The sequence below is a fragment of the Taudactylus pleione genome, unplaced genomic scaffold (genome assembly GCF_031769625.1).
Source record: "Taudactylus pleione unplaced genomic scaffold, aTauple2 ptg000678l, whole genome shotgun sequence".
In the NCBI taxonomy this organism is placed as follows: domain Eukaryota; kingdom Metazoa; phylum Chordata; class Amphibia; order Anura; family Myobatrachidae; genus Taudactylus; species Taudactylus pleione.
In genome coordinates this window covers 2,220,165-2,247,568 of record NW_028285080.1, presented here as the reverse complement: position 1 = coordinate 2,247,568, position 27,404 = coordinate 2,220,165, and the positions used below count along the sequence as shown (strand labels likewise).

Here is a 27,404-nt window from a genome sequence, read left to right as displayed (position 1 = left end):
TTAAGGCGCGATAACTGGCATCGACCACACAGAGCACTGAATTGAATAGCTCCGGGAGCCACCTTAGAAATTTGTTCCCTATTTTTTTTTTTTAACCCCAAAATTAAAGTTCATTTTTTGGGGTGTCCCGATTTTTTTTAAAACAATTTTTTAACAGTTTATTTTTAGATGACACTCCCAGGGGTGCAGGCTATTTTTTTTAAGCCTTCACCCCTAAATCCCAATTCTGCACATTTTTTCGCCATGTAAAACATGGTAAAAACTTATCCCCGTTTTTTTACAAAGACTTTTCGCACCGGCGAAAAGTCTTTGTAATTGACGACGGGGATGATTGAAACATGCGAAAATGACGTAATCGGCGACAATTTATTGCCGATTCCAACTTTTCGCATCCAAATTCAATACTGCCCTCTGTGTGGACTGGAACGATGGTGTGTGGCTGCGTGGCCTATGACATCATAGCACCTCATTGTTGTTCATATGTCACAGCCCGGGCCGCGTATGTAGTCGGGAAGAGCTTAGGGCTGCCCAGGCCAGGACAATGAGCTAGCACTGCTGTTACTGTGCCACTGCGAAGGACACAGCACCCGCTGTAAGTAATCGCAAAATCCAGGGATTGAAGCGTCAATTAAAATATCCGACTTTTTGAGGTTAAGTCCCAGGATCCCGTGGATCAGAATCTAGGGATTGGCTTCCCTAGTTTTCACTGTTTCTATACTATGTAAGGTGCTTCTGACCCCTTTTGGCACCATATATAAAATAAAAATAATGAACAATAATAATAATAATAATAACAATAATAATAATAATAGTATTGGATGATACTGATTTCAGCTTCTGTATGAAGCTGCTGTACTCAAAACTAACCACTAGGTGTCCTCCTGTCAGTAACATTGGGGAGATAGGTGGTGTATATTAATGAAAGGGCGGTGCTGTGACAATTTCCTGGTAGCACTATAGAGTACAGTAGTAGCAGAGCGCCTGTGCGGTGTATGCGCGGTACATACACGGACTTTTCAAAACTCGGCCCCGTATAACCGGACAGGTACAGGACACTATACAGCATCACTCACGGCCCCGGCATAGCAGCCAAAAGCGTCACTATCCCGCCCCGGCGTGCTGCTCTCAGGGACAGGGGACTACATTTCCCAGAATTCCTATACCGGGTCTGGTCGCTTTCGCAGTGACGTTAGGCGGCAGCGGTGTATGGTGGTGGCGGGAGTCTTCTCGCTATCAACAGTCCGCGGGGAGCGCCAACTGCAGGTAACGGATCTGCGTAGGGACGGCGGAGATAATGGTGACACATTGCGCGGCTGCATAGGGTGTGATGGGGCCAGTGCCGCACATGGGACAGCTACGATCATCCTCCGTGGCTGTATGCCCTCTGTAACTATCACCTAATAGCACCAGACTTATTATATCCCATTTAAACTTTGGGGGAGATTTATCAACGCTTAGAGAGAAAGTACCAACCAATCAGCTCCTGTCATTGTACAGGCCATGTTTGAAAAAATGCCAGGAGCTGATTTGTTGGTACTCATTGATCAGTACCTCCCCCCTCCTTGGCATGTACTGTATGTATAATTGTATATAGACAGCCATACTGTAAAAAACAGAAATCCATCACTTGCAAATCTTTTATGTTTACCTTCATAAACTACTTGAAAAAAAAGAAATGTATTATCGGGCCCCATTTATCAACGAGTTATCACTTGACGAGTTTTATCACTCACGACGAGTGATAATGCTTGCTGTGTATGATAAATGGTGCTCCAGCCAATCCGCTCCCAACTGTCATTTATCAAACGGATGACAGTTGGGAGCTGATTGGCTGGAGCACCATTATCATATGCAATGAGTTTTTTTACTCCTTTGTGAATTATAAAACTCGTTGATAAATGAGACTCTAAGTACCCAACAAGTTATGGCGGTGGATACTTATCTACCGGAACAATTCAGTGATCCTTTTAAGGCCCCCACACAAGGAGCGATATAGCAGCCAATCCGACGGTTTGGAACGATATTGCAGCTATATTGTTCCGTATGTGGGCATGCTATCGTCTGCTGCGCACTCCTGGGAGGGTCATTCGTCGCTCCTCCAGAACTTTCTGCATGCACAAGAGATCTGGAGAATCGATGGATGATCTTATGCAGCTCTATGGGGGGGAGGGGCACCAGATCAGTCCGTGTGTGGGGGTTGCTGGGTGCACATCGCACCATGTATGGGGCCCTTAACTTCTGTTATGCTGCTGATTAGTAGCGACATAACTTTAAACTGCCAGGTCTGCTGACCAGGTATGGAGTGGGCCGGCACAGGCGGAAAGATCTGATTAGAGCGCAACCTGGTGCTTGGAGCAGAGCTCTAGGAACTAATGCATAGGTTATTGCAGGTGAAATCTTTCAGTTTCCAGAATTTGCTTAATATTAGGCAGCCCAATTGGGTCCCTAGTAATGTATGGGTCCGTTACTAAAAAAAAAACATGAGCAAACTAACATTTCAACCTGAAAATCATTGCTGGTGTAAACGTGATTATTTTCAGTTGGAGGCCTGGAGTGTCATCCACCAAGAGCCGGATTTAGTCCTCATGGGGCCCTAGGCAAGATATGAGTTTTGGGGCCCCCTTCCTCAAACAATCCATAGCACTATATTCTAATTTCTGATTCATGCCCCCTTACAACACCTGAAGAAAAGGTCCGCTCTGGGCTTGAAACTTCGGCTAGGTATGTATGGGTTGGGTATGGGATGCCGGCGCTCAGAATCCCTACCCTGGCATCCCAGCAAGGTTAGGTTACCGATACTTGCCGGTAAGTATCCTAACCCTAGCCCTCCCCGCAGCCTTAACCTAACCTTCCACCCCCAGCAGCCTAACCATAACCCTTCTCAGCACAGACCCCCCCCAGTAGCAGAGAGCCCCTATTTCCGCACATCACTGACCTCTCTTACAACAGACCCTCTATTTCTGCACATCACTGACCTCTCTTACAACAGACCCTCTATTTCCGCACATCACTGACCTCTCACAACAGACCCCCTATTTCCGCACTTCACTGATCTCTCCCCTCACAACAGACCCCCTATTTCCACACATCACTGATCTCTCTCCCCTCTCACAACAGACCCCCTATTTCCGCACATCAGACCTCTCTCCCCTCTCAGCACAGACCCTCTATTTCTGCACATCACTGACCCCTCTCACAACAGACCCTCTATTTCCGCACATCACTGACCTCTCTCCCCTCTCAGCACAGACCCCCTATTACTGCACATCACTGACCCCTCTCAGCACAGACCCCCTATTACTGCACATCACTGACCCCTCTCAGCACAGACCCCCTATTTCTGCACATCACTGACCCCTCTCTCCTCTCAGCACAGACCCCCTATTTCTGCACATCACTGACCCCTCTCCCCTCTCAGCACAGACTCCCTATTTCTGCACATCACTGACCCCTCTCACAAAAGACCCTCTATTTCCGCACATCGCTGACCTCTCTTCCCTCTCAGCACAGACCCCCTATTTCTGCACATCACTGACCCCTCTCCCCTCACAGCACAGACCCCATATTTCTGCACATCACTGACCCCTCTCCCCTCTCAGCACAGACCCCCTATTTCTGCACATCACTGACTCCTCTCCCCTCTCAGGACAGACCCCATATTTCCGCACATCACTGACCTCTCTACCCTCTCAGCACAGACCCCCTATTTCTGCACATCACTGACCCCTCTCCCCTCTCAGCACAGACCCCCTATTACTACACATCACTGACCCCTCTCCCCTCTCACGACAGACCCCATATTTCCGCACATCACTGACCTCTCTCCCCTCTCAGCACAGACCCCCTATTACTGCACATCACTGACCCCTCTCCCCTCTCACGACAGACCCCATATTTCCGCACATCACTGACCTCTCTCCCCTCTCAGCACAGACCCCCTATTACTGCACATCACTGACCCCTCCCAGCACAGACCCCCTATTACTGCACATCACTGACCCCTCTCCCCTCTCAGCACAGACCCCCTATTTCTGCACATCACTGACCCCTCTCAGCACAGACCCCCTATTACTGCACATCACTGACATCTCTCCCCTCTCAGCACAGACCCTCTATTTCTGCACATCACTGACCCGTCTCAGCACAGACCCCCTTTTACTGCACATCACTGACCCCTCTCCCCTCTCAGCACAGACCCCCTATTACTGTACATCACTGACCTCTCTCCCCTCTCAGCACAGACCCCCTTTTACTGCACATCACTGACCTCTCTCCCCTCTCAGCACAGACCCCCTATTACTGCACATCACTGACCTCTCTCCCCTCTCAGCACAGACCCCCTATTTCTGCACATCACTGACCCCTCTCAGCACAGACCCCCTTTTACTGCACATCACTGACCCCTCTCCCCTCTCAGCACAGACCCCCTATTACTGCACATCACTGACCCCTCTCCCCTCTCAGCACAGACCCCCTATTACTGCACATCACTGACCCCTCTCAGCACAGACCCCCTATTACTGTACATCACTGACCTCTCTCCCCTCTCAGCACAGACCCTCTATTTCCTCACATTACTGACCCCTCTCAGCACAGACCCCCCCCCCCCCTCACTGACCCCTTTCCTCTCTCGGCACAGCCCCCTCACAGCTCAGACCGCTCTCAGCTCACCTCTCACAGCGCAGCACATTATTGCCCTCCCCGCTAACTCCAGCAAACTTACCTGCTGGCCGGGTCTGGGGACATTTGCGCAGACATGGATCCTCGAGCTCCGCCTCCCAGTGAGAATAATTGCGATGTAACTTGTTGACGTCGCGTCGCACTCACAGCAGTGCTCCTGAATAGGGATGGGCGGGTTGTCAGCCGCCCGCATACCCTTCCTAATGATAGGCCGCCCCTGTCCTGAAACTCCGCCTCCTCCCCTCATCTGTTAGGGGTAGGGCTCTGGACATGCTGCTGCTGCTATGTGTCCTCTCGCTGGCCGGTGCCAGCAGCAGCAGCTGCAAATGCAGGTTCTCTCCAGGGCCGGAGTCCGGGGGGCCCGTAACGGGCCCCTTGGACCCGCCGGGCCCTAGGTGTCTGCCTAGGTTGCCTAGCGGTAAATCCGACCCTGCATCCACCTCACAAATGTATGTATTGTGATCAGGGAAAGGCACCTCGCGCTGTTGCAGTATTTATCACCGGAATGACGAGCATTTTTGAGACGCGTGTGTGTGTGTGTGTGTGTGTGTGTGTGTGTGTGTGTGTATATACACACACACACACAAAGATACCCTATTATTTGCGCTAAAACTATTGATGATACTGATATGTAACCAACACTTAAATCTAATAGAGTGGATGGCTGCACCTTTCACCTAATATCTCTGTTAGACAGATATGGAGGGAAGTGGAAACCAAGAAAGAAGAGAGAGGGCGCTCTAATATCCAAAATATAAAATATATTAAAATACAAAATGTGTAAATAACACAAACTGAAAATCAACAATTAATGCAGCAATGAAGCTACTTCAATGATCAGTCCTAGATGTCGACACAAAGGATGAATCTCCCTTTCGTTTTCCGGAGAGTAGATTTATTTAGTCCTTTGTTGGTCTTTAAATTATTTTGTAGAGGTCATAAATTCTGTTTTAAGGGTTAGCAATGATTCCTTGTAATGTTGCTGAAAAATACCCTTCCACCAAAAATACACCCAAACAGGCCAAAAGACCACTATTATTATTTGAATAAAACACTTCAATCTCAATAAAAAAAGAACAATATTCAATCAAATCAGTGAATCTGATGAGCTTACATCAAACACTAGTCAAAATACGATGGAGACCCAACGCGTTTCGTCCCCACATGGGACTTCATCAGGGGTACATCATCAAATGACTGTATTATCAGTCCTATCAATAGTCAGGAAAATGTGAACACTGATCAAACGATCCTAAGATCTGTTTGCGGAGAATAAACTGGAGTAGACGCACTTTATATAGTAGATGGATTTATACTCCCAGGTAAGGATTGCTCAGAAGCAATAATCCTGTCCCACTCCTGCAAAATACTGCTGACAAGTGTTTCAGTCTGCTGGAAAATATATATATGTGTGTAAAAGAACTGGTGGCACTCAGCGTCTTAGTGTAAATAAAAGCCTTTAATCCAACGGCGTTTCGGGCCACATGCCCGTTATCAATGATTCAATAAATGCATAACATACTCTCCTTAAATACCCCACCCAGCTCACATACCTGATCCTGATTGCACTCACGGGTGTGGCGCCGCCCTCAGCACTCTCCGATGCTTCCCAGACTTCCGGGGTTGCCGCGGGTGTGACGTCATCCAGCGTGCCGCACCAGTGTATGTGAATCGTTGCTCTGGAAACACAAACAGAGTTTTAATGGTCACATGACTATGGAAAAATCAGCGTATAGCTACAATGATCACAAGCGACATACTATAAGTGAAACACAATAATAGAGTCTCAATCTGGATGATCAGGTATGGCCCCCAAAATATCAACAAAATAAGATTTCTTATTAAAAACAACTCACACCGAAAAATCAGTGTTTAATAGATGGTCAGAAATGTGAAAAGACATTACATTTAATGGACTACACTAACTCCTATAGAAAACTATGTAACCCCAATGTCTCATTTAGTCCCTTCGGGGCCAACGTTCCTAATTGAAAAATACATCTGGATTCAATTTGCAGTAGTTGTCTACCTCTATTACCCCCTCGTAAATTGAATGGGACATGGTCAATGATTTTTGTTCTCATATCTGCTATATTGTGTCTAGCTGCCAAAAAGTGTTTTGCTACCTGTTGATCGCTGCTTTGATTAGTGTGTGTTGCCCGAATGACCGAACGATGTAAAGCCATCCAACGATGTAAAGCCATCCGTTCCTCGAACTGCCTCTCTGTCTTGCCCACGTAGGATAACCCACATGAGCAAGACAGTAGGTAGACCACAAACGTAGTACTGCAGGTAACAGTGTACTTAATGGAGTATTTTGCCCCTGTATGTGGATGGTTAAATGTGTCACCCAATATCACTGACCTGCAGGTAATACATCCTAAGCACTGATGGTAACCATTCTTTTGGGTGAGGAAATGCTTAGGTCTATTAAGTGATTTTAATTTGGTGACATCCAATTTGACTAAATGATCTTTAAGATTTCTACCCCTAGAGTAACTAGGTAAGAGTTTTGTATTCAACAGGGCTGGTAACTCTATCTGTATTTACTATGGGCCGTAATTCTTTTGTCAACTTAGTGGTATCTCTGCTCCTGGTGGTATATTTATTGACCTACGGGATAATAGCTGCAGTTTCTGCTTTCTTATCTCTTGGTGATAATACACTATCCCTGGAAAGGCTCATTACTTTATCTTTGATCTGTAATAATTCTTTCCTGCAGTATCCTCGCTGTTCAAATTTATCAATCATAGCCTGCATCTGCTCCTCCATCTTTAATGGATTGGTGGTAATTCTACGTACACGTAGCAATTGTGAATAAGGAAGTCCACGTTGTAGCATTGGTGGATAACAGCTAATTCTACGTAAGATAGTATTCCTATCAGTGTCTTTAATATAAATAGACGTATCTAATGTACCATTTTGCATTTCTATATGGACATCTAGAAAATTAATCTCTTTATCTGAAATATTGGCAGTTAATTGAACTTCATGGCCAGTATCATTATGTTCTTTAATGAGTGCCTCTAGTTCCTGTAGGGGCCCGTCCAGAAAATCAACAAGTCGTCTATAAATCTACAGTACAGTAGAAGATGTTGAGAAATTTTAGGAACATGTAGTAATCTTTGTTGTTCTATCATATGCATGTAGGCATTAGCGTACGATGGGGCCACATTGGGCCCCATCGCACATCCCGCTTTTTGCTGATAGAATACATTGTCATAGAGAAAATAATTTCTCTCCAAAATCAACTGTAGCAATTTGAGAAATAATGGGACAGGTGGGCCTTGATAGATAGGATTATCACTAATAAGAAGCTCGACTGCCTTAATGCCCTTACTGTGCGGGATTCAAGTATATAAACTTGTAACATCCGCGCTAGAGAGCAGTAAATTTGATGGGACATCAATCAATTCCTTCAACTTCAATAAAAGATGCGTAGTATCCCTCAGATACGTAGGGGTATTCTGTTCACATGGATTAAGAAAAACATCTAACAGAACAGCTACAGGAACACTTTTTTTTTTTTTTTTTTTATTTGAGTGTAGGCTTACCTTGGTTTGTGCACTAAAGGGTATATCTATTAATTATCGGAAATAGGTTCTGATTATAACTTATTTTCACAGCAATATGAAATGAATAATAAAGAGTTTTGTTTTTATGGGTTTGTACTTTGTAACAAAATTACTCTTTGCTTTTTCAAAGTGGAAAGGGAATGTATTTTAAAAATGGGAGCAAATGGCCAAAGTCAGCACTTTCTGAGCTGTCCCTCAACCAAAGATGGTAACTGAAAACACATCCCTCTTATTCCATACAGCAGTGGTTCCCAAACCTTCTTGAATCACAGCACCTTATAGTATCAACTCGCCATTTGTAGCAAAAATAACATTAATTTGTTTTATATTATTTGAATGCTAGGTAATGGATTCTGAGGATTCTTCTGATGAGAAAGAAATGCAGGTGAATGAAGATGACTGTGATGAAGAAGATATTGAGTTTATCAGTGTAAGTATCAGTATATAAGCTGTTGTAAGCCTGGCACTCCTGAACATTTTCAAATGGAGCTTGCTGCGATACCCGACTAGGGTATTTGAACACCCAGTATGCACATACTAGAAGCAGGCAGCACTCGCCAGATTTGTAATTAATGTAAATAAGTCCTTTATTCCAACGTTTCAGGGATAGACCCCCGTCTTCAGGGACAGGGACACAAAGTAACAGGTCACAGTGGAACAGCATCCAGGTAAAGCCTTACCTGGATTTTGTTCCTCTGTGACCTGTTGCTTTGATGAATGTGTTGCGCTCTTGAGAAAGATTAATTTCTACTTCAGGGTCCATAGGGTATCCACAGGATACCTTGGGGTATAGGTGTGACGTCAGTCGCTGGGCACCATAGAGTTAAGCTTTTCAGCCTCCCAGGATGCACTAGGGTCCCCCTCCCATACCCCGCCCCCGAGCCAAGGCACCTCAGTTTAGTTTGGTGCCCGGCCGGAGTCGGGTGCACCTGTCGGAGTGGGGGCTAGAAGAGCCCCTGAAGCTTTCTTCAGTGCAGCTGTGGCTGCACATCTGGATGTACAGCATGGACAGCCAGTCTTGACGTCCATGCTGTCTTCCCTACACCCCCGCCGGTACCAGAACGCCGGTACCGATCCGGGGATGCTGGTGAGCATCTGGGGTCACAGCTAGCGGTGACCCCAGATGTTCCGGACCATGGCCGGATCCAAGGGGGACAAAGGTAAGCAGCGGGGTCCCGTGGTGGGTCCCCGCTGGTCACATGGTCCTAAGTCCCCAGGCAGGGGGCTCCCTGGGGACTGGCTGCAGCGTGGAGCCAGGCGACTAACCTGCGCTTTCCACTACCCCCTGGGACAGCGGACCGCAGCAGAGCGGTAGCGCTGCGGCGTCCCAGGGGTTAAATGCATGCCAGGGGAGCGCGCCTTCCCTGTCTCACAGCCGGCGCCTCCCCCGCTGCACACAGCCCTCTCTGCATGCTGCCGACTGGTCCTGTGGCAGTGCTCCTCCCCCAGGCCAGCCTCCTCTCTGCTCCTCGGCGGCCATCTTCTCCAGAACGCATGGTGAACGCTGCTGGAAGCCTGGAAGGAAGCATCGTGGTCTGGGTCCCCCCGCATACCTCTCCTCCGCTGTGGTCAGGTCTGTGTATGCAGCGCTGTGTCCTACCAGGCCCTGTGTCTGCGTAGTTGAGTGATCAGCGCTGTTAGTGCAGGAATTGATTTTCTTTGCATTGTATGTGACTGTGCTAGCGCTGCTGCCTGTAACTTTTCTCTAAACTGTCAGCTTTATTACTGTCCCTGTTCTTTCTGGTAAGCCCTTGCGGTGCGGTGCTGCAGGGTGGTCTCTCGCCTATTTAAGATATAATTGGTGAGAGAGGTCACATACGTGGTGCCATCATGTCCGAAAGTGATTTTCCCCTCCGGCTACAGTGTACTATGTGTAAAGTACCGTTAGCGGAGGGGGAGGGTAGCGCGGAGGGCCTTTGCCGGCAGTGTTTGTCCATGGCGCGGCCTCTTACGGTTACAGCACCGGTACAGGAGCCGCCCTGGGCTTGTTTCGCTCAGGCGCTTACAGCCTTAGTGGGCCAGTTAGCTCCGCAGCCCGCGTTTACACCGACGGGTTTATCCCAGCAATCAGTGGTGTCGTCACCCATGCAGGGTTTCCCACGACAATTGGTGGTACCCCACAGTCTCCCTATTTCCCCGCTCCCGGTTTCTCAGGAGCCAGCGTGAGTTAACTCCCTGACGAGTTCTGTACAGCACTTGTCGGATGTGTTGCAAGGGGAGTCTGTGATGCGGCCGCATAAACGGCCGGTGGCGTCTCTGTCGGCTCCTTATGAGGATGACGAGGGGACGTCTGATGATGGGGAGATTCTGGATCCTTACGATCAGGAACCTCTCCATACTAAGGACGCTGATGCTAAGTCCAAAGTATATATTCCTGGACTTATTCGGGCGGTCCACACAGCCTTGGTGATTGAGGACAAAGTTCCCCCAGCGGCTAAATCTAAGTATGCCTTTTTCAAAGATGTGAAGGGCGATGCCACAGTCTTTCCTCTTTCGGGTCAGTTGGTGGACCATTTAGAAGAGGCGTGGAAACAGCCTGGCAAAAGATACCAGCCGCAGAGACGCCTGGCGGTGGCTTATCCATTCGCGGATAATTATTTTGCAAAGTGGGAATCCCCTCCACAGGTGGATTCTCACGTGACCCGTCTTGTCCGTAGTGCCACATTGCCGATGCCATCTATGTCCTCCCTTAAGGATGCTACGGACCGCAAGGTGGAGATCTGCCTGAAGTCCGTTTATTACCTTGCGGGGGGGGCAGCACGGCCGGCTATGGCCATTTGCTGGGTTGCCAGAGCGATGGAGCGCTGGGCGAATTCATTAGAGGCTTCTTTTGATTCCGACTGTCCAGCCGAACAGGCGGAGTTGATTGGTAATCTCTGTGATTCGGCCACTTATATCAACGAGGCGGCCCTAGACATTAGTACTCTGGTGTCTAGAATTTCTTCAGCAGCGGTGGCTGCTCGTTGCACCTTGTGGCTGCGATCCTGGAAGGCGGACGCAGATTCCAAAAAGGGTCTGGAGGCGTTGCCGTTTACCGGAGAAGTTCTCTTCGGTCCGGATCTGGATAAGATTGTGGCCACGCTGGCGTCAGCCAAATCGGCTTGTCTCCCGTCGGCCGCTGCTCCTTCTGGTTCTGGACCATCGTCCTTTCGGTCATCTAGGGCCCAGGGCAGGCCCAAACCACAGTCGTTTCCTCGACAGGCTGGCCCTAAGAAATCGGCCAAGCCCCGGAAGCAGGCATGGAGTACCAGACGTCCGGCTCCCAAGCCAGATGACAAGCCTGCGGCCTGACGGTCCGGGCCTCCCTTTGGGGGATCCCAGGGTGGGAGGCCGCCTGCTACAGTTCGCCCAGTGTTGGTCGACCACTACGACAGACACTTGGGTTCTGGAGGTGGTTTCCCACGGATACGCCCTCTCCTTCCGGCACAGACCCCCGGCTCGATTCTTCACCACGGGTCTACCATCAGACCGGACCAAGGCTACGGAGCTGCGGAAAGTATTACACACTATGTTCCATTCTCCCAGAGGGGCCAGGGTTTCTATTCAAATCTTTTTTTGGTACAGAAACCCAATGGGTCATATCGTCCGATTCTCAACCTCAAAGCACTCAACAAGTCTTTGCGGGTTCCGAAGTTTCGGATGGGGACCCTACGGTCCATCATTCTGGCGCTGGAACCTGGGGACTACATGGTGTCATTGGACATACAGGGCGCTTACCTGCATGTCCCTATTCTTGTGCGCCATCAACAGTTCCTCAGGTTTGCAATCCGCAGCGACCACTTCCAGTTTCGGGCGTTACCTTTTGGCCTGGCGACAGCACCACGTGTTTTCACCAAGGTGATGGCGGTCATGGCGGCTTCTCTGCGGCTGCAGGGAGTCCGCATGTTGCCGTACTTGGACGACCTGTTATTGGTGGCAGGATCTCCAGAGCTCCTGTTACGCCACTTGGACCTGACCATTGCACTGCTGCAACGGCACGGCTGGCTAATCAACTGGCAAAAGTCCACTCTAATCCCGTCTCGGAGGATTCGGCATCTTGGAGCCTTATTGGACTCGGGACAGCAAAGGATCTTCGTGACGGAGGACAAGATCTCTGCTTTACAGTCAAGGGTGCGCAGTTGTCTGCACAGCCGCCGGGTGTCCCTACACTCGGCGATGAGGTTACTGGGCTCCATGGTGTCGGTGTTCGACATGGTGGAATACGCCCAGTTTCACTCCAGACCTCTGCAGCACCTGATCCTGTCCAAGTGGAACGGGCTGCCTCAGTCTCTGAAGTCCCAGACGATTGTGATCACTCCGGAGGTTCGCCTGTCCCTTGCGTGGTGGTTACAGACGACCCATCTCAACAAGGGACGTCCGTTCTGGGTTCCAAATTGGGTCCTGTTGACAACGGACGCCAGTCTTCGGGGCTGGGGAGCAGTTTCGGGTCCACACTTGTTCCAGGGCAGGTGGACGCCGACAGAAGCGGAGCTTCCAATAAATATCTTGGAACTCCGTGCGGTCTTCAATGCTCTCCAGCAGGCATATCGGTTTCTCCAGGGTCACCCGGTGCAGGTCCAGTCGGACAACGCTACCACCGTGGCCTACATAAACAGGCAAGGAGGAACTCGCAGTCGGGCGGCTCTCGTAGAGGTCTCTTGGATCCTGGTTTGGGCGGAGCGCAATCTTCCGGCCATATCAGCGGTCTTCATCCCGGGAGTGCTAAATTGGGAGGCGGACTTTCTAAGTCGCCAGGACGTTCATCCGGGGGAATGGTCCCTGCACCCGGACGTTTTTCAACTGCTGGTGGACAGGTGGGGTCTTCCAGAGATCGACCTCATGGCGTCCCGGCACAACAACAAGTTGCCGGTGTACGGGTCTCGCACAAGAGACGAAGGGGCGTCTCTGGTGGATGCTCTGTCCGTCCGGTGGACGTTCCGGTTCGCATACCTGTTCCCTCCGGTCTCCCTTCTTCCACGGGTAATCCGGAAATTCAAACAGGAAGGAGGGACGCTCCTGTTGATAGCTCCCGCGTGGCCCAGACGGCACTGGTTCTCAGACCTTCAGGGTCTGTCCGTGGACAGTCCTCTGCGGTTGCCGCTACAACCGGACCTTCTGTCTCAGGGTCCTTGTCTTCACCCGGACCTGACTCGGCTGTCTTTGACGGCGTGGCTGTTGAGACGGCCATGCTGAGGTCCCGGGGGTTTTCCAGCTCTGTGGTGCGTACCACGTTGCGAGCTCAGAAACCGTCTTCCGCGAGGATATACCATCGCGTGTGGCATACGTTCTTCCAGTGGTGTCGAGCGAGAGGTTATGCACCGCGGGAGTTTCGTCTGTCTCGGATTCTCACCTTCCTGCAAGCGGGACTAGATCATGGGCTTCGCCTTGCTTCTTTGAAGGTACAGGTTTCGGCCCTATCTGTGTGGTTTCACCGTAGGATTGCTACAATCCCGGATGTGCGCACCTTTATGCAAGGTGTTCTCCGCATTCAGCCGCCCTTTGTTCCACCTGTGGCGCCTTGGGATTTGGCTGTGGTCCTGAGGGCTCTCCAAGGACCGCCGTTTGAACCACTGGGCTCAGTGGATCTTAAATGGCTAACAGCTAAGACTGTTTTCCTTCTGGCCATTGCTTCGGCCAGACGTGTTTCTGAGTTAGGGGCTCTTTCTTGTAGACCCCCTTTCTTGGTTTTTCATGGGAACAGGGCAGTGCTCCGCACTCGGCCCGTGTTTCTTCCCAAAGTTGTTTCCCAGTTTCATGTTAACGAGGAAATCGTTGTTCCGGCCTTTAACTCACCGGGTCTTTCCGTGGGTGAGGCCTCTTTGGATGTTGTGCGGGCCTTAAGGACTTATGTTGACCGCACTTCTTCGTTTAGGAAGTCGAACGCTTTGTTTGTCCTCTATGGCTTCCGTAAAAAGGGTTGGCCTGCTTCAAAGCAAACTTTGGCAGCCTGGATCCGTATGGCTATTTCTGAAGCTTATCTTCATGAAGGCCCACCGGTTCCTCCTTCTCTGAAGGCTCATTCCACTAGGTCTGTGGGTCCTTCGTGGGCAGCTCGACGTGGTGCCTCGGCAGTTCAGATCTGCAAGGCTGCTACGTGGTCCTCTGTCCATACCTTCGTGAGGTATTACAGGTTTGACACCTTCGCCTCTCAGGATGCTTCCTTCGGGCGGCGGATTCTCCTTTCTACACAGGAGCGTCCCCACCCTTAAAGGATACTGCTTTGGGACATCCCCAAGGTATCCTGTGGATACCCTATGGACCCTGAAGTAGAAAATATGAGATATGGTAAGAACTTACCCTTGTTATCTCTATTTCTACGAAGTCCATAGGGTTCCACAGGACTCCCGCCCTGTCTCACCTGTGCTGCAGATGGGCTTTGCTCTGGTCACCGGTTTTCCGTCTCCCTCTGGTGAGAATGTGATTCTTGTATGTGTCCAGATCTTTGTTCTCTCTCTTCCTTCTCCTCCTCCGGCCTATGGCTTGATAACTAACTGAGGTGCCTTGGCTCAGGGGCGGGGTATGGGAGGGGGACCCTAGTGCATCCTGGGAGGCTGAAAAGCTTAACTCTATGGTGCCCAGCGACTGACGTCTCACCTATACCCCAAGGTATCCTGTGGAACCCTATGGACTTCGTAGAAATAGAGATAACAAGGGTAAGTTCTTACCATATCTCATATTTTTAGAATCAAAACATTGACTTGCATATACTGGCATGATATGACTTTTTTGAACTGTAAATGTGAAATGTATTGAAAATTGGTGAGTGCCCCCTTCAGGCACTCTGTATGAGCATGTATCTTTATGTATAAGGATATATATATATATATTATATACACACACACACAAACAGCAACCGTGAGGGCGGCACTCTAGGCGGCTTGTAAACAGACAAACAGTCTCCACTCAAAGGAGACTGTTTGTCTGTTTACAAGCCGCCTAGAGTGCCGCCCTCACGGTTGCTGTTATACATTACCTGGCTCTGAGCAGGACAAGGGAAGGCACCGGCGCCAACAATTTCATGGAGATAGTGCCAGCACATCTGTTATGTTTTATATATATATATATATATATATATATATATATATATATATAAAAATATATTCTAGCACCTGTCACAACCCGTGCAGTTCCTCTTTCCTGCCTGGGGTGTCGCCCTCTGCCCTGGTTCTTCTAGCAATACTTTATCTGCCTTACGTTTTGAATTACAGCAAAAATTCAAGGTTTTGGCACATTTTTTTTTAGGTGCTTAACAGAGGTATACATTACTACCACAAAAAAAATCATCATGGTACTCTGTTTCATAGTGGAGAGAAAAAATAATGAAGTTAACATTCGATTACAGTTGTACCGCATACATAATTTAAACAAGAAACCACAAAATTACAATAAAATTATTTTCCCCTTGCTTGGAACCTGTTGTAACGGTCTGTAATTTTCCTGTCAGCAGACAGTGTATATTGCATTCCAGTACTTCCTTGGATAGTAGGCCCTTCCGTTACACAAAGGACGTGTCTAAAAGGAACAAAATACTTATCTCTTGAAGGCCAGAATAACACATTTGTTGATTGCTTTGGTGCTAGAGTTAACATTTTTATTACTTCTTGTCGTGGCGTCTGTTCACGCTTTTCATATATGGGTTGATTCTAGTGATGTGGAATAAAGGAGGGTACGCTATTAAGCAAATGCTGTCCTATATTGAAACTTGCTGCTGACAAACGAGGGGTTTTGTCAGAAAACCCTCACAAAAAACATAGAAATGTCTGCGCTAGCCTCTATACAAAAATCCCCAAGGCTGTTGGTAATTATAATATAAAATTTATTAAACATACATTTGAACTGCAGTCCAACCTATTAAAACATATCAATAAACAGTATTGTTTCCATGCCTCCTAATCTGAATTGTGGTAGTGCAATGTGACTAATATAGCAAATGGGCCTCAGACTGCACACCCTGAAAAACAATATATATGTATATTTGGAGGTGCTACCTGTGGAGACAATTGATATATACACAAAAGGGAATACAAGTGCACAACTGCAAATCAACTGATTATATATAAATAAATACATTTTTGCAATAAATAGAGGTTTTTGGTATAATCGCCAAGGTTATAGGCCTACCCACCACATCCGGGTAACCTCTGTAGGGTAGGTCCCTAACATACTAGGGTTCAAATTCAGAGTGCAGGACTCCCCCAAACTAGCCCAGCTAAGCCATACCAAGCCACCGCTATAGTAATGTGACTAATACTCTTAAAAAGGTCCCAATAGGTGTATAGAACACGTGTGTGCTGTAGAACTTGGTTCTGATCCGTGCATTTATTCACTCATTTTCATATGGATACAAAGAGACCTCCGGCACAGGTAATATGTTCCTCCGGCACAGGAATTATGTTATCACGCAATGTTGTATAGTCACTAAATGAAGGCACTATGTTGTGTTTCCTGCAAACGGCGCCCTGATGGTGGGTTCCTTAGTATTGGTATGTGTCTACAACAAGTATCCTCTGTAGCTTGCACGGAAATATAAAATTCTGGCTTCTCCTACACTCCCAGCGTATCTCCTCCGGTCGCACCGCACCAGCAGCTCCCGACCAGGCCAGGTAAGATGACCATTAGGGTATAATGCCCAGCACGCTATGTCAAGCATCTGCAGAGACCCCACAGGTAGCAAACAGGGTTGTAAAGAAAACTCTCTCCTACGGCTCCAACAGTGCTGCCGCTTATTGGTGTTCCACAAATCTTGGAGGTAAGCGATACCGCAAATGTCCACACGTAGGTGTATTCCAATGACAGAAGGCAAGCAAGCGATTAGAGCAGTCCACAGTGTGTGTCCTTGACGGTTTTCTCCCCTCTCCCAGGCGTTCTTATCAAAAGGGGTTTTATAATTACCAACCACCTTGGGGATTTTTGTATAGAGACTAGCGCAGACATCTTCTTTGATTCTAGTGATGTGCATGGAAGAGACAATACTTGAGTAAGCTTCTCTTGAATGGCATTACTTGCCTACTCTTTCTTTCTTTTAGCGTATGCCTCCTGGTGTCTTCTCTTTACCTGATGCAATTTCACTGGTGTATAAACCAAGCTTTGTATTACTTTCATCAGCTCATCTGTTTCTGTAGGTTCAGTTAAACTTGTCACCGGGGATTCGACTTCTTCTGTTGTCATATCTCTGTTTGTTCTTTACAGTGTGACAGTTGAATTCTGCATTTTGGGCAGTTTTTGTCCTGGCTTAATAACAGCATGAAGTTGACATATTGGCCGCGATTCAATTCAAAGCGACGATGAATAGCCCAAGGAGGGAGCTCCTGGATCTATTCAATGCAGTGCAATGTTTGGTCCGACTAAAGGTTTTCTTCTCACACACCCCTGGGTGTGGGAGGAGAAATCCTACAAAAGTGCCAACCGCACAGCTGTTTGCTGGCTTAGCCCAGTGCTCACAGCCTCGCGGCCGGCACTTTAGTCAGAGAATGGCGGTTCTCACGACTAAACACCCAGGTTAAGTCGCGAGAACCGACAATCTCCGACTAACATCTCGCTGAATTGAATAGCCCAGAGAGCTCACTCCGAGGCTATTCAGCATTGCACTGAATTGAATCACGGCCATGAAATCTTATCATATATCAAATATTAACTCTGGCACCAAACTAATCAACAAGTGTGTTATCCTGGCCTTCAAGAGATAAGCGTGTTGTTTTTATTTTTTATTCACGTCTTCTGTATAACGGAAGTGCCTACTATCCAAGGAAGTACTGGAAGGCGGTATACACTCTCTGCAGACACTTTAAGGAAAATTACAGACCATTACATCAGGTTCCAGCAAGGAGAAAATAATAATATTGTTGACTTAACTTCAGTTATGTTTAAGTTTTTAAATTTCATGGTTTCTTGTGTAAATTAAGTAATTGAACGTCAACTTCATAATTTTTTTTTCCTCCACTATGAAACAGAGTACTATGCATTTTTTTTGTGTGGTAGTAATGTATACCTTTGTTAAGCACCTGAAAAAATTGGGGGATCTAATGTTGATTTAACTTTGTTTTCTACTTCAGGGTCCATAGGGGGTCCACAGGGTTGACCTTGGGGTTATAGCTGGAACAGGATCCATGGGCACCACACAGTTAAGCTTTTAGCTCCCAGGATGCACTTGGGTCCTCCTCTATACCCCGCCCCCGAGCCACAGGCACCTCAGTGTAAGCTGGTGCCCGGCCGGAGTCGGTCACCGCGCAGGGGGGCTGCAGGAGCAGCCCCCAGAAGCTTTTTATTTTAAGTTAAATTTTATTTATTTTTAATCTTTTTACTACAGACGGCAGCGAAGGGCTGTCTGTACAGACGCCCACGCTGCCGCTCTGATCCCCGACTGGCGCCGCGACGCCAGTACTGATCTGGGGATCGCGGCGGGAGGGCAGAGTCCGTACTAGCCGGACTCTGTCTACCTCCCAGGACTGCTGCCGGAGTCGCCGGGGATGCAGGTAAGGCGCGCGTCGCTGGCTAGCGGCGGCGCGCGGAATGCCTTAAATGCAGTCCTTTAGCCTCCGGTCCTGGGGACAGACCGGAGGCTGCTGGCAGTGGCGGCGGGCCCCCCCCATAACCCGTGGGACCACTAGACCACCAGGGATAACCGGCAAGCGGGAAGCCAGCATCCCTGGGGTTATGGCCAGCCAGGGGAGGAAGCCTTCCCTGTCAGCGGCTCCTCCCCTCAGCTCAGCGCGCCTTTCAGCACGCAGTCTGGCGTCGCTGAGCTGCAGACTCTTCGGCCACTCCTCCTCTGAGGTCTCCAGCGGCCATTTTCTCATAGTGGCAGCGCAGATCTCAGGGAGCACGCGGACCGGTCCCCCTGTGTACCTCTCCCCTGATTAAGGACAGCGTACACAGCACTATAGCCCTCCCAGACACTGAATCTGGGCAGGTTGATTGTAGTGTAAAGGTGCAGTGAGTATATCTTCCTGCATGGTATGTGACTTTTTGCTAGTGCTGCCTGTCTGTGCTTATTTTCCGCTTACTGTCAGCTTATACCTATCCCTTTACTTCTCCTACAAGCCCTGCAGGTGTGTGGGGGAGGGGCGTTTCTACTGACCTCACTTATATAGATCACGTATTTGTGAGGTCCGTCACATACAGTTGTGTGCTACTCAGTGCCATATTGTGGGCTGTTGTTCAGCACACCGGTGAGTGCGTTTTACTTCTACCCTGGTGCCAGATATATAATATATTCTGTCATGTCAGACGAGGAGGTTGAGCGCTCAGTGGCTCCGGTGTTGGCCTCCTGCGGACGCTGTTCTGCAGGAGTAGATAGGGAGGATTTGTCACAGGATGGCCTGTGTAGTCGATGCCAGGTGGCTCCTGGCCCATCCAGACCTTCTCTGGCGCAGGAACCACCGTGGGCGATGTTTTCTCAAGTGCTGGTGTCTATTGCGGACCGTCTGTCGGTCCCGACTGCTCTCCCTACTAGGGCGGTGCCCCAGCCGACCATCCCCCATTCCCTGGGTGTCCCGCAGTTATTGCGGAGTCCTCCTGGGTCTCAATCAGTTGGTCCCTATGCGGGGTTGCCTATGTATATACAGGCTTCCCCTGTGCCGCAGCAGCCTGTGGTACCTTTTCAGGCCCCTATGGCGACGCCTCCACCATGGGTGGATGTGGTCTCCAACTCCGTGCAAAATTTGGCGGCCGCTTCCTCGGCTTTTCAGTCAATGTTGCAGACTGACATGCCTTCTAGGATTTCTAAACGCCCACTCATGACACGGGCTGCTCAGGTATCGGACTCAGAGGGTTCCTCAGATGATGGGGAGGTCCCTGATGACACTGACTCGGACGCCTCGGTCCAGGAAATGGATACCAAGTCGTCCATTAATGTGCGAGCACTAGTTAGGGCGGTGCGAGCTATTCTTCTTATAGAGGATGAGGCACCGGTTCCTAGGTCGAAGTTTCCTAGTTTCAAAAAAACTAAGGTGGCTTCTGCTGTGTTTCCCCTGTCGGATCAGTTGACGGATCATATGGCGGTAGCTTGGCAGGCGCCCAGTAAGAGATTCCTTCCTCAGAAGCGGTTGGCTTCTAATTACCCCTTCCCTGAGGCACATTGTAAAAAATGGGAAACTCCACCGGCGGTGGATTCCCATGTCACCCGTTTAACTCGGGGCGCCACCTTACCATTACCGTCGATATCCTCGCTGAAGGATCCCACGGACAGGAAAGTTGAGACTTGCTTAAAGTCTATTTACTCCCTCTCCGGGGCGGTGGCCCGACCGTCCATGGCCATTTCCTGGGTGGCCAAGGCCATTGAGGGGTGGGCCAATGCATTGGAAGATACCTTCCCGGACGACGCTCCGGATGTCCAGCGGGCGTTGTTGGGACAAATGAGGGACGCCGCTTCTTACATTGGAGAAGCTTCTTTAGATGCTAGTCTGCTGACCTCGCGGGTATCGGCTGCAGCGGTGTCTGCCCGCCGATCCTTATGGTTGCGGTCCTGGAGAGCGGACTCTGATTCAAAGAAAGGTCTGGAGGCCTTACCTTTCAATGGGGAATTACTATTTGGTCCGGACTTGGACAAAATAGTGGACACCCTGGCTAAATCCAAGTCGGCCTTCCTCCCTTCGGCGGCACTGCCTGCTAAGGTTCGGAGTTCGGCTTTTCGTTCCTTTCGGGTTCAGGGTAAGGCGAAAGGTCAGTCCTTCCCGAGACAGTCTGCGAGTAAGACGGCCTCTAAACCCAAGAAGCAAGCCTGGAGTGCTCGGCGCCCTTCTTCCAAGCAGGAAGATAAACCTGCGGCCTGATGGGACGGGCCTCCCTCTGGGGGGACCTCAGAGTGGGAGGCCGACTTCTTCTATTTGCCCAGTGCTGGCACAATACCACCACGGATGCCTGGGTTCGAGAAGTGGTCTCCCAGGGGTACGCCCTGTCTTTTCGGCACAGACCACCCCACCAGTTTTTCTGCACAAGTCCTTCTCAGAACAAGACCAAGGCGTTACAGGTTCAGGAGGCTATAGAGTCCTTGCTGAAAGCAGGGGTCATTGTTCCCGTTCCTCTATCACAACGAGGGACGGGGTATTATTCGTCTCTGTTTCTGGTGCAGAAACCCAATGGTTCTCATCGCCCTATCCTCAACTTGAAGTCTCTGAACAAATTCCTCAGAGTTCCCAAGTTCAGGATGGAAACATTACGTTCCATCATTCTGGCGATGGAACCGGGGGATTACATGGTGTCCCTGGACATCCAGGACGCCTACCTCCATGTTCCGATAGCATCTTCACACCAGCGGTATCTGAGGTTCGCTATCCTTCAACACCACTATCAGTTCCGGGCGCTACCCTTTGGTCTCTCCACGGCACCGAGGGTGTTCACGAAGATTATGGCGGTCATGGCCGCACATCTTAGGAACCAGAATGTACGGCTGCTGCCGTACCTGGACGACCTCCTGTTGCTGGCGAGCTCCCCGGAGGTACTGCTTCAACATCTCCACCTGACGATCACTTGCCTGCAAGCACACGGGTGGTTGATAAATTGGAAAAAGTCCTCCCTGATTCCATCACAGCGGATGGTTCATTTGGGAGCCCTGCTGGATTCACGTCAGCAAAGGATATTCCTGACTCCGGAGAAGGTCGCCTCACTACAGCTGCGGATACGCAGTTGCCTGAGCCGTTGCCGCCTGTCGGTCCATTCGGCTATGAGAGTTCTGGGGTCCATGGTGTCGACATTCGACATGGTGGAATTTGCCCAGTTCCATTCCCGGCCCCTGCAGGGGCTGATTCTATCAGAATGGAACGGGTTACCTCACCGGATCCGCTCTCAGGTGCTGGTGTTGTCTCCGGACGTTCGGCTATCTTTGGCTTGGTGGCTTCAGACAGCTCATCTGGTCGAGGGGCGCCCATTTTGGATCCCGGGCTGGGTCCTGCTCACGGCGGATGCCAGTCTCCGGGGTTGGGGGGCAGTGACCGGCTCTTTGTCGCTTCAGGGTCGTTGGTCAGCGGAAGAAGCACTTCTCCCCATCAACATCCTGGAACTGCGGGCAGTATACAGGGCCCTGCAGTCGTCCGGCCCCGCTCTTCACGGAAGGGCGGTACAGGTGCAGTCCGACAACGCCACCACGGTGGCGTATATCAATCACCAAGGCGGAACTCGCAGTCAGGCAGCGTTGTCGGAGGTGTCTCGTATCCTGTCTTGGGCGGAGGGTCACATTCCAGCGATCTCGGCGGTCTTCATCCCCGGAGTCCTCAATTGGGAGGCGGACTTCCTCAGCCGTCACGACGTGCATCCCGGGGAATGGTCGCTTCACCCAGAGGTGTTTCAGCTACTCGTGGACAGGTGGGGACTGCCGGAGCTGGACTTGATGGCCTCCCGTCACAATCACAAGTTGCCCGTTTACGGGTCAAGGACAAGAGACGCAGGTGCAAGTCTGGTGGACGCGCTGTCGGTGACATGGACGTTTCACCTGGCGTATCTGTTTCCTCCGATATCCCTGCTTCCTCGGGTTCTGCGGAAATTCAAGCAGGACGGCGGCATGCTCGTGCTGGTAGCTCCGGCGTGGCCCAGACGTCCTTGGTACTCCGATCTGAGGAGCCTCTCCATCGACGCTCCGTACCTTCTTCCTCAACGTCGGGACCTGTTGTCTCAGGGGCCCTGCCTTTACCCGGATCTGGGTCGGCTGTCTTTGACGGCGTGGCTCTTGAGACAGCCGTCTTGAGGTCTCGGGGCTTCTCCAGTTCGGTTATTGGTACGATGCTCAGGGCACGCAAGCCTGCTTCAGCACGGATTTATCACAGAGTGTGGCACACTTACTTTCAGTGGTGTGAGTCCAGACTTTATGATCCTCAGGTGTTCCGAGTTTCTAGGATCTTGGAATTTCTTCAGTCAGGATTGGATCTCGGCTTACGCCTTGCATCTCTGAAGGTTCATGTGTCCGCCTTGTCCGTGTGGTTTCAACGGCGGATTGCAATACTACCAGACGTTCACACCTTTTTCCAAGGTGTTCTCAGGATCCAGCCTCCCTTTGTGCCTCCTGTGGCTCCTTGGGACTTGGCGGTGGTGCTACGGGTCCTGCAGGGTCCTCCGTTTGAGCCTCTTGAGGCGGTGGAGCTCAAGTGGCTGACATTTAAGACGGTTTTTCTCCTGGCAATTGCTTCGGCCAGGAGGGTGTCTGAATTGGGGGCGCTTTCCTGTCGCCCTCCTTTCCTGATTTTTCACCAGGACAGAGCGGTGCTCCGCACTCGTCCTGAGTTTTTGCCCAAAAGTGGTCTCGAAGTTCCATATTAATCAGGAACTTGTTGTGCCAGCTTTTCAGTCCCCTGATCTTTCAGCTGGTGAGACTTCCTTAGATGTGGTCCGGGCTCTTAGAATTTATGTAGACCGGACGGCTTCGGTTAGGAAGTCTGATTCCTTGTTTATCCTCTTTGGTTTTCACAAGAGGGGTTGGCCTGCCAACAAACAAACGTTAGCCCGTTGGCTTCGTTCCGTTATTTGTGAGGCTTATGCACAGGAGGGCTTACCTGTGCCAGCCTCTGTTAAGGCTCATTCCACTCGTTCTGTGGGTCCCTCTTGGGCTGCTAGACGTGGCGCTTCTGCTGTTCAGCTGTGTAGGGCGGCCACTTGGTCTTCAATTCAAACGTTTTTGAGGTTCTATGCGTTTGACACCTTTGCCTCTCAGGATGCATCCTTTGGGCGCCGGGTACTCCTTTCAGCACAGGAGCGTCCCCGCCCTTAGTTGTACTGCTTTGGGACATCCCCAAGGTCAACCCTGTGGACCCCCTATGGACCCTGAAGTAGAAAACAAGAGATATGGTAAGAACTTACCTTTGTTATCTCTGTTTCTACGAAGTCCATAGGGTCCACAGGGCGCCCGCCCTGACGCACCTGGCTTCAAATGGGCTTCAAATGGGCTGTGTGGCTGGTCACCGGTTTTCCGTCTCCTATTGCTGTGAGTATGGTTTCTTGTGTGTTCCAGTCTTCCTTCTCTCTGTTCCATATTCTCCTCCGGCCTAGGCTGCTTACCAACTGAGGTGCCTGTGGCTCGGGGGCGGGGTATAGAGGAGGACCCAAGTGCATCCTGGGAGCTAAAAGCTTAACTGTGTGGTGCCCATGGATCCTGTTCCAGCTATAACCCCAAGGTCAACCCTGTGGACCCTATGGACTTCGTAGAAACAGAGATAACAAAGGTAAGTTCTTACCATATCTCTTGTTTTTAATTCTGTTCCAAAATCTTGAGGTTTTGCTGTAATTCAAAAGGCAAGGCAGATAAAGTAATTTGGTTTGGATTTTCGAGGTCCAAATTTAATGGTGATCCCTTAATAAACACCCGTGTTACTTCAAATAAATGGAATACATAAGCTGCGATTAGTAAATAGTTTCTGAAATGTTAATTTTTCAATTAAACTAACAGACAGTTGAGCTATTTGGCAGAAATAGTTTTCTTTACATCCTCTCATCACATTTTTCTTTAAAAAATCTGAGTTCGGTGGTGGACATTCAATTTTTTTTGGGGTGATCTGATATGGAATGACCACCTCCCTGTCGGACACCCACTATCATGCACCGTCCGAGCTATGATAATTCACATCGCTTTGCCATGCGCAGCCTAGCTGGTGTTCAAACTGACTCACGAGATGTCAGAGTACGACTGATGTAGATCTGGACATTTCCAAGACGTGTCAGTACTGTGGCGCCACCTACCATTACCTTTTACATACTGCTTTCCCATGACTTTTGGTAGATTACGACCAACTTGCTACAGCAACTGGGAACGCCGGTCTCTGAAGCGATCCGAGGCTAAAGAAGCCTCTGATCACTTCAGAGTCCAGCGTTTTTAGTGAAGCAGTGTGCAGGTGACTTCATTGTGACATCACACGCGATAGTTAGATCCAGTTAGTGGCTGTGCTGACAGTGTGGAGCGGTTCCCAGCGTGAATACAGGTTAGTATTGCACAGGGGATTGGGGCCTGTTCTACACTGGGAGGGGGCACCAGTACTAGGGAGCACTGCATAAGGGGATTTAATATAGGGGGCATTGCATATTGGGCACAACTACAGGGGCATTGCGTAAGGGGCTCTACTACAGCCATTTGAATTGGGGATACTATGTGTGATTTCAGGGGGGACAGACCCCACGTCCCGTACTGCAAAGCCATGCCCCCTTTTTGCAAATAACGCCCCCTTTTTCAGGCATGGTAGATCTCGAAAGGTTTTTCGTTTTAAAAGTAGATCAGAGTCCAAAAGTCTGACCACCCCTGCCTTAGAGACATTATACTGAGACATTATATTTCTACTTCAGGGTCCATAGGGGGTCCACAGGGTTGACCTTGGGGTATAGCTGGATCTGGATCCACGGGCACCACGTAGTTAAAGCTTTGCTGCTCCCAGGATGCACTTGGGTCCGTCCTCCTCTATACCCCGGCCACAGGCACCTCAGTTTTAGTTGGTGCCCGGCCGGAGTCGGGTCACCCTGTCGCAGTGGGGCTGTAGGAGCAGCCCCTAAGCTTTATTTTAAAAGATAAATTTATTTTTTTTTTTCTACTTTTTTTACACTTTTAGAGCGGCAGCATCAGACTGTCCTTTAGGACGTCCACGCTGCCGCTCCTTCTCCCCGCTGGCGCCGCGACGCCAGTACAGCTCTGGGGATCGCGGCGGGACCCCAGAGCCTGTACTAGCCGGGCTCTGGGGACTCCCTTGACTGCTGCCGGACGCGACGGGGATCAGGTAAGCCGCGGGCCGATACTTTGTATGCAGTCACAAGCCTCCGGTCTCTGGGGACAGACCGGAGGCGCTAGCGGCGGCGGGCTCCCCCTCAATTGAGGAATACCCCGCGTGTCCGCTAGACCACCAGGGTAACAGGCTGGTAGCGGGACCGGCAGCCCGGGGGTTAATTGCTAGCCAGGGGAGGCAGCGTTCCCTGTCTAGCGGCTCCTCCCCTCAGCTCAGCGCGCCTTTCAACAAGCAGTCTGGCGTCGCTGAGCTGCTCTTATCTTACGGCCACTCCTCCTCTGAGGTCTCCGGCGGCCATCTTTACTGGCAGGCATCGCAGACTCCCAGGCGGTATCAAGTGGACCGGTCCCCCTGTGTACCTCTCCCCTGCTAAAGGACAGTGTACACAGCGCTATAGCCCTCCCAGACACTGAATCTGGGCGGTTGATTGTAGCGGAAGGTGCAATGAGTACTAACTTTTCTGCATTGTATGTGACTATTTCTAGTGCTGCCTGTCTGTGACTTATTCTCCTTGCTGTCAGCTTATAACTATCCCTTTCCTTCTCCTACGGCCCGGCATGTGTGTGGGGGAAGGGCGTTTTCTGAGACCCTCACTTATATAAAACACGTATTTGTGGGGTCAGTCACATACTGTTGTGTGCTACACAATACCATATCTGGGCTGTTGTGTCGCATACTCGTGAGTGCGCGGGTGTTAAAACCGTAATTCCTCTGGTGATACGTATTTCTTGTGAGTTACGGTATCATGTCTGATGAGGAGACTGAGCGCTCTGTGGCTCCTGTGCTATTTTCCTGCAGACGCTGTGCTGCTGGAGTTGATGGGGAGGACTTATCTCAGGATGGTCTGTGCGGGCGGTGCCAGCTGGTACCGGGCCCCTCCAACCCCCCTGTATCACAGGACCCTCCTTGGGCGATGTTTTCACAGGTGCTGGCGTCTATTGCGGACCGGTTATCGGTCCCATCAGCGGTCCCTTCTATGGCGTTGCCGCAGCCCACCATCCCCCATTCCCCGGGTGTTCCACAAATGTTGCGGTCTCCCCCCGGGGCCCAGACTGTGGGTCCTTACTCGGGACTGCCTGTGTATGTGCAGTCTTCCCCAGGGACGCGTCAGTCTGTAGTGCCTTTGCAGAGTTTTGCTCCGACGGCTCCTCCGCCTTGGGTGGATGTTCTCTCCAGCTCTGTACAGAGTCTGGCGGCTTCATCCTCGGCGTTTCAGTCCATGTTGCAAGGTGATGTGCCACCAAGGGTGTCTAAACGTCCGGTTGTGAGTTCACTAGCTGCGCAGTTGTCGGACTCGGAAGTGTCCTCAGATGATGGAGAAATCCATGAGGACTCTGACTCTGATGCCATGGGGCAGGAGGTGGAAGCTAAGTCCTCCATTAATGTTCCAGCCTTAGTTAGGGCGGTGCGGGCTATCCTACATGTTGAGGATGATGCGCCGGCTCCTAGGTCGAAGTTTCCTAATTTTAAAAAGGCCAAGGTG

General features: G+C 50.2%; 1 protein-coding gene across 4 annotated transcripts in view; it reads left to right on the top strand.

Annotated features, from left to right (window-relative positions):
* The first annotated feature begins 957 nt into the window (after positions 1 to 957).
* ZNF451 (zinc finger protein 451) overlaps positions 958 to 27,404 on the top strand; it is a 125,221-nt gene continuing 98,774 nt past the window's right edge. For 2 of the 4 annotated variants that reach the window (XM_088455925.1, XM_088455922.1), the window contains exons 1-2: positions 958 to 1,263; positions 8,599 to 8,685. In XM_088455925.1, the coding sequence (XP_088312051.1) occupies positions 1,207 to 1,263; positions 8,599 to 8,685 (144 nt within the window). In that variant the 5' untranslated portion in view covers positions 958 to 1,206. The other 2 variants (XM_088455924.1, XM_088455923.1) reach the window with 2 other exon arrangements.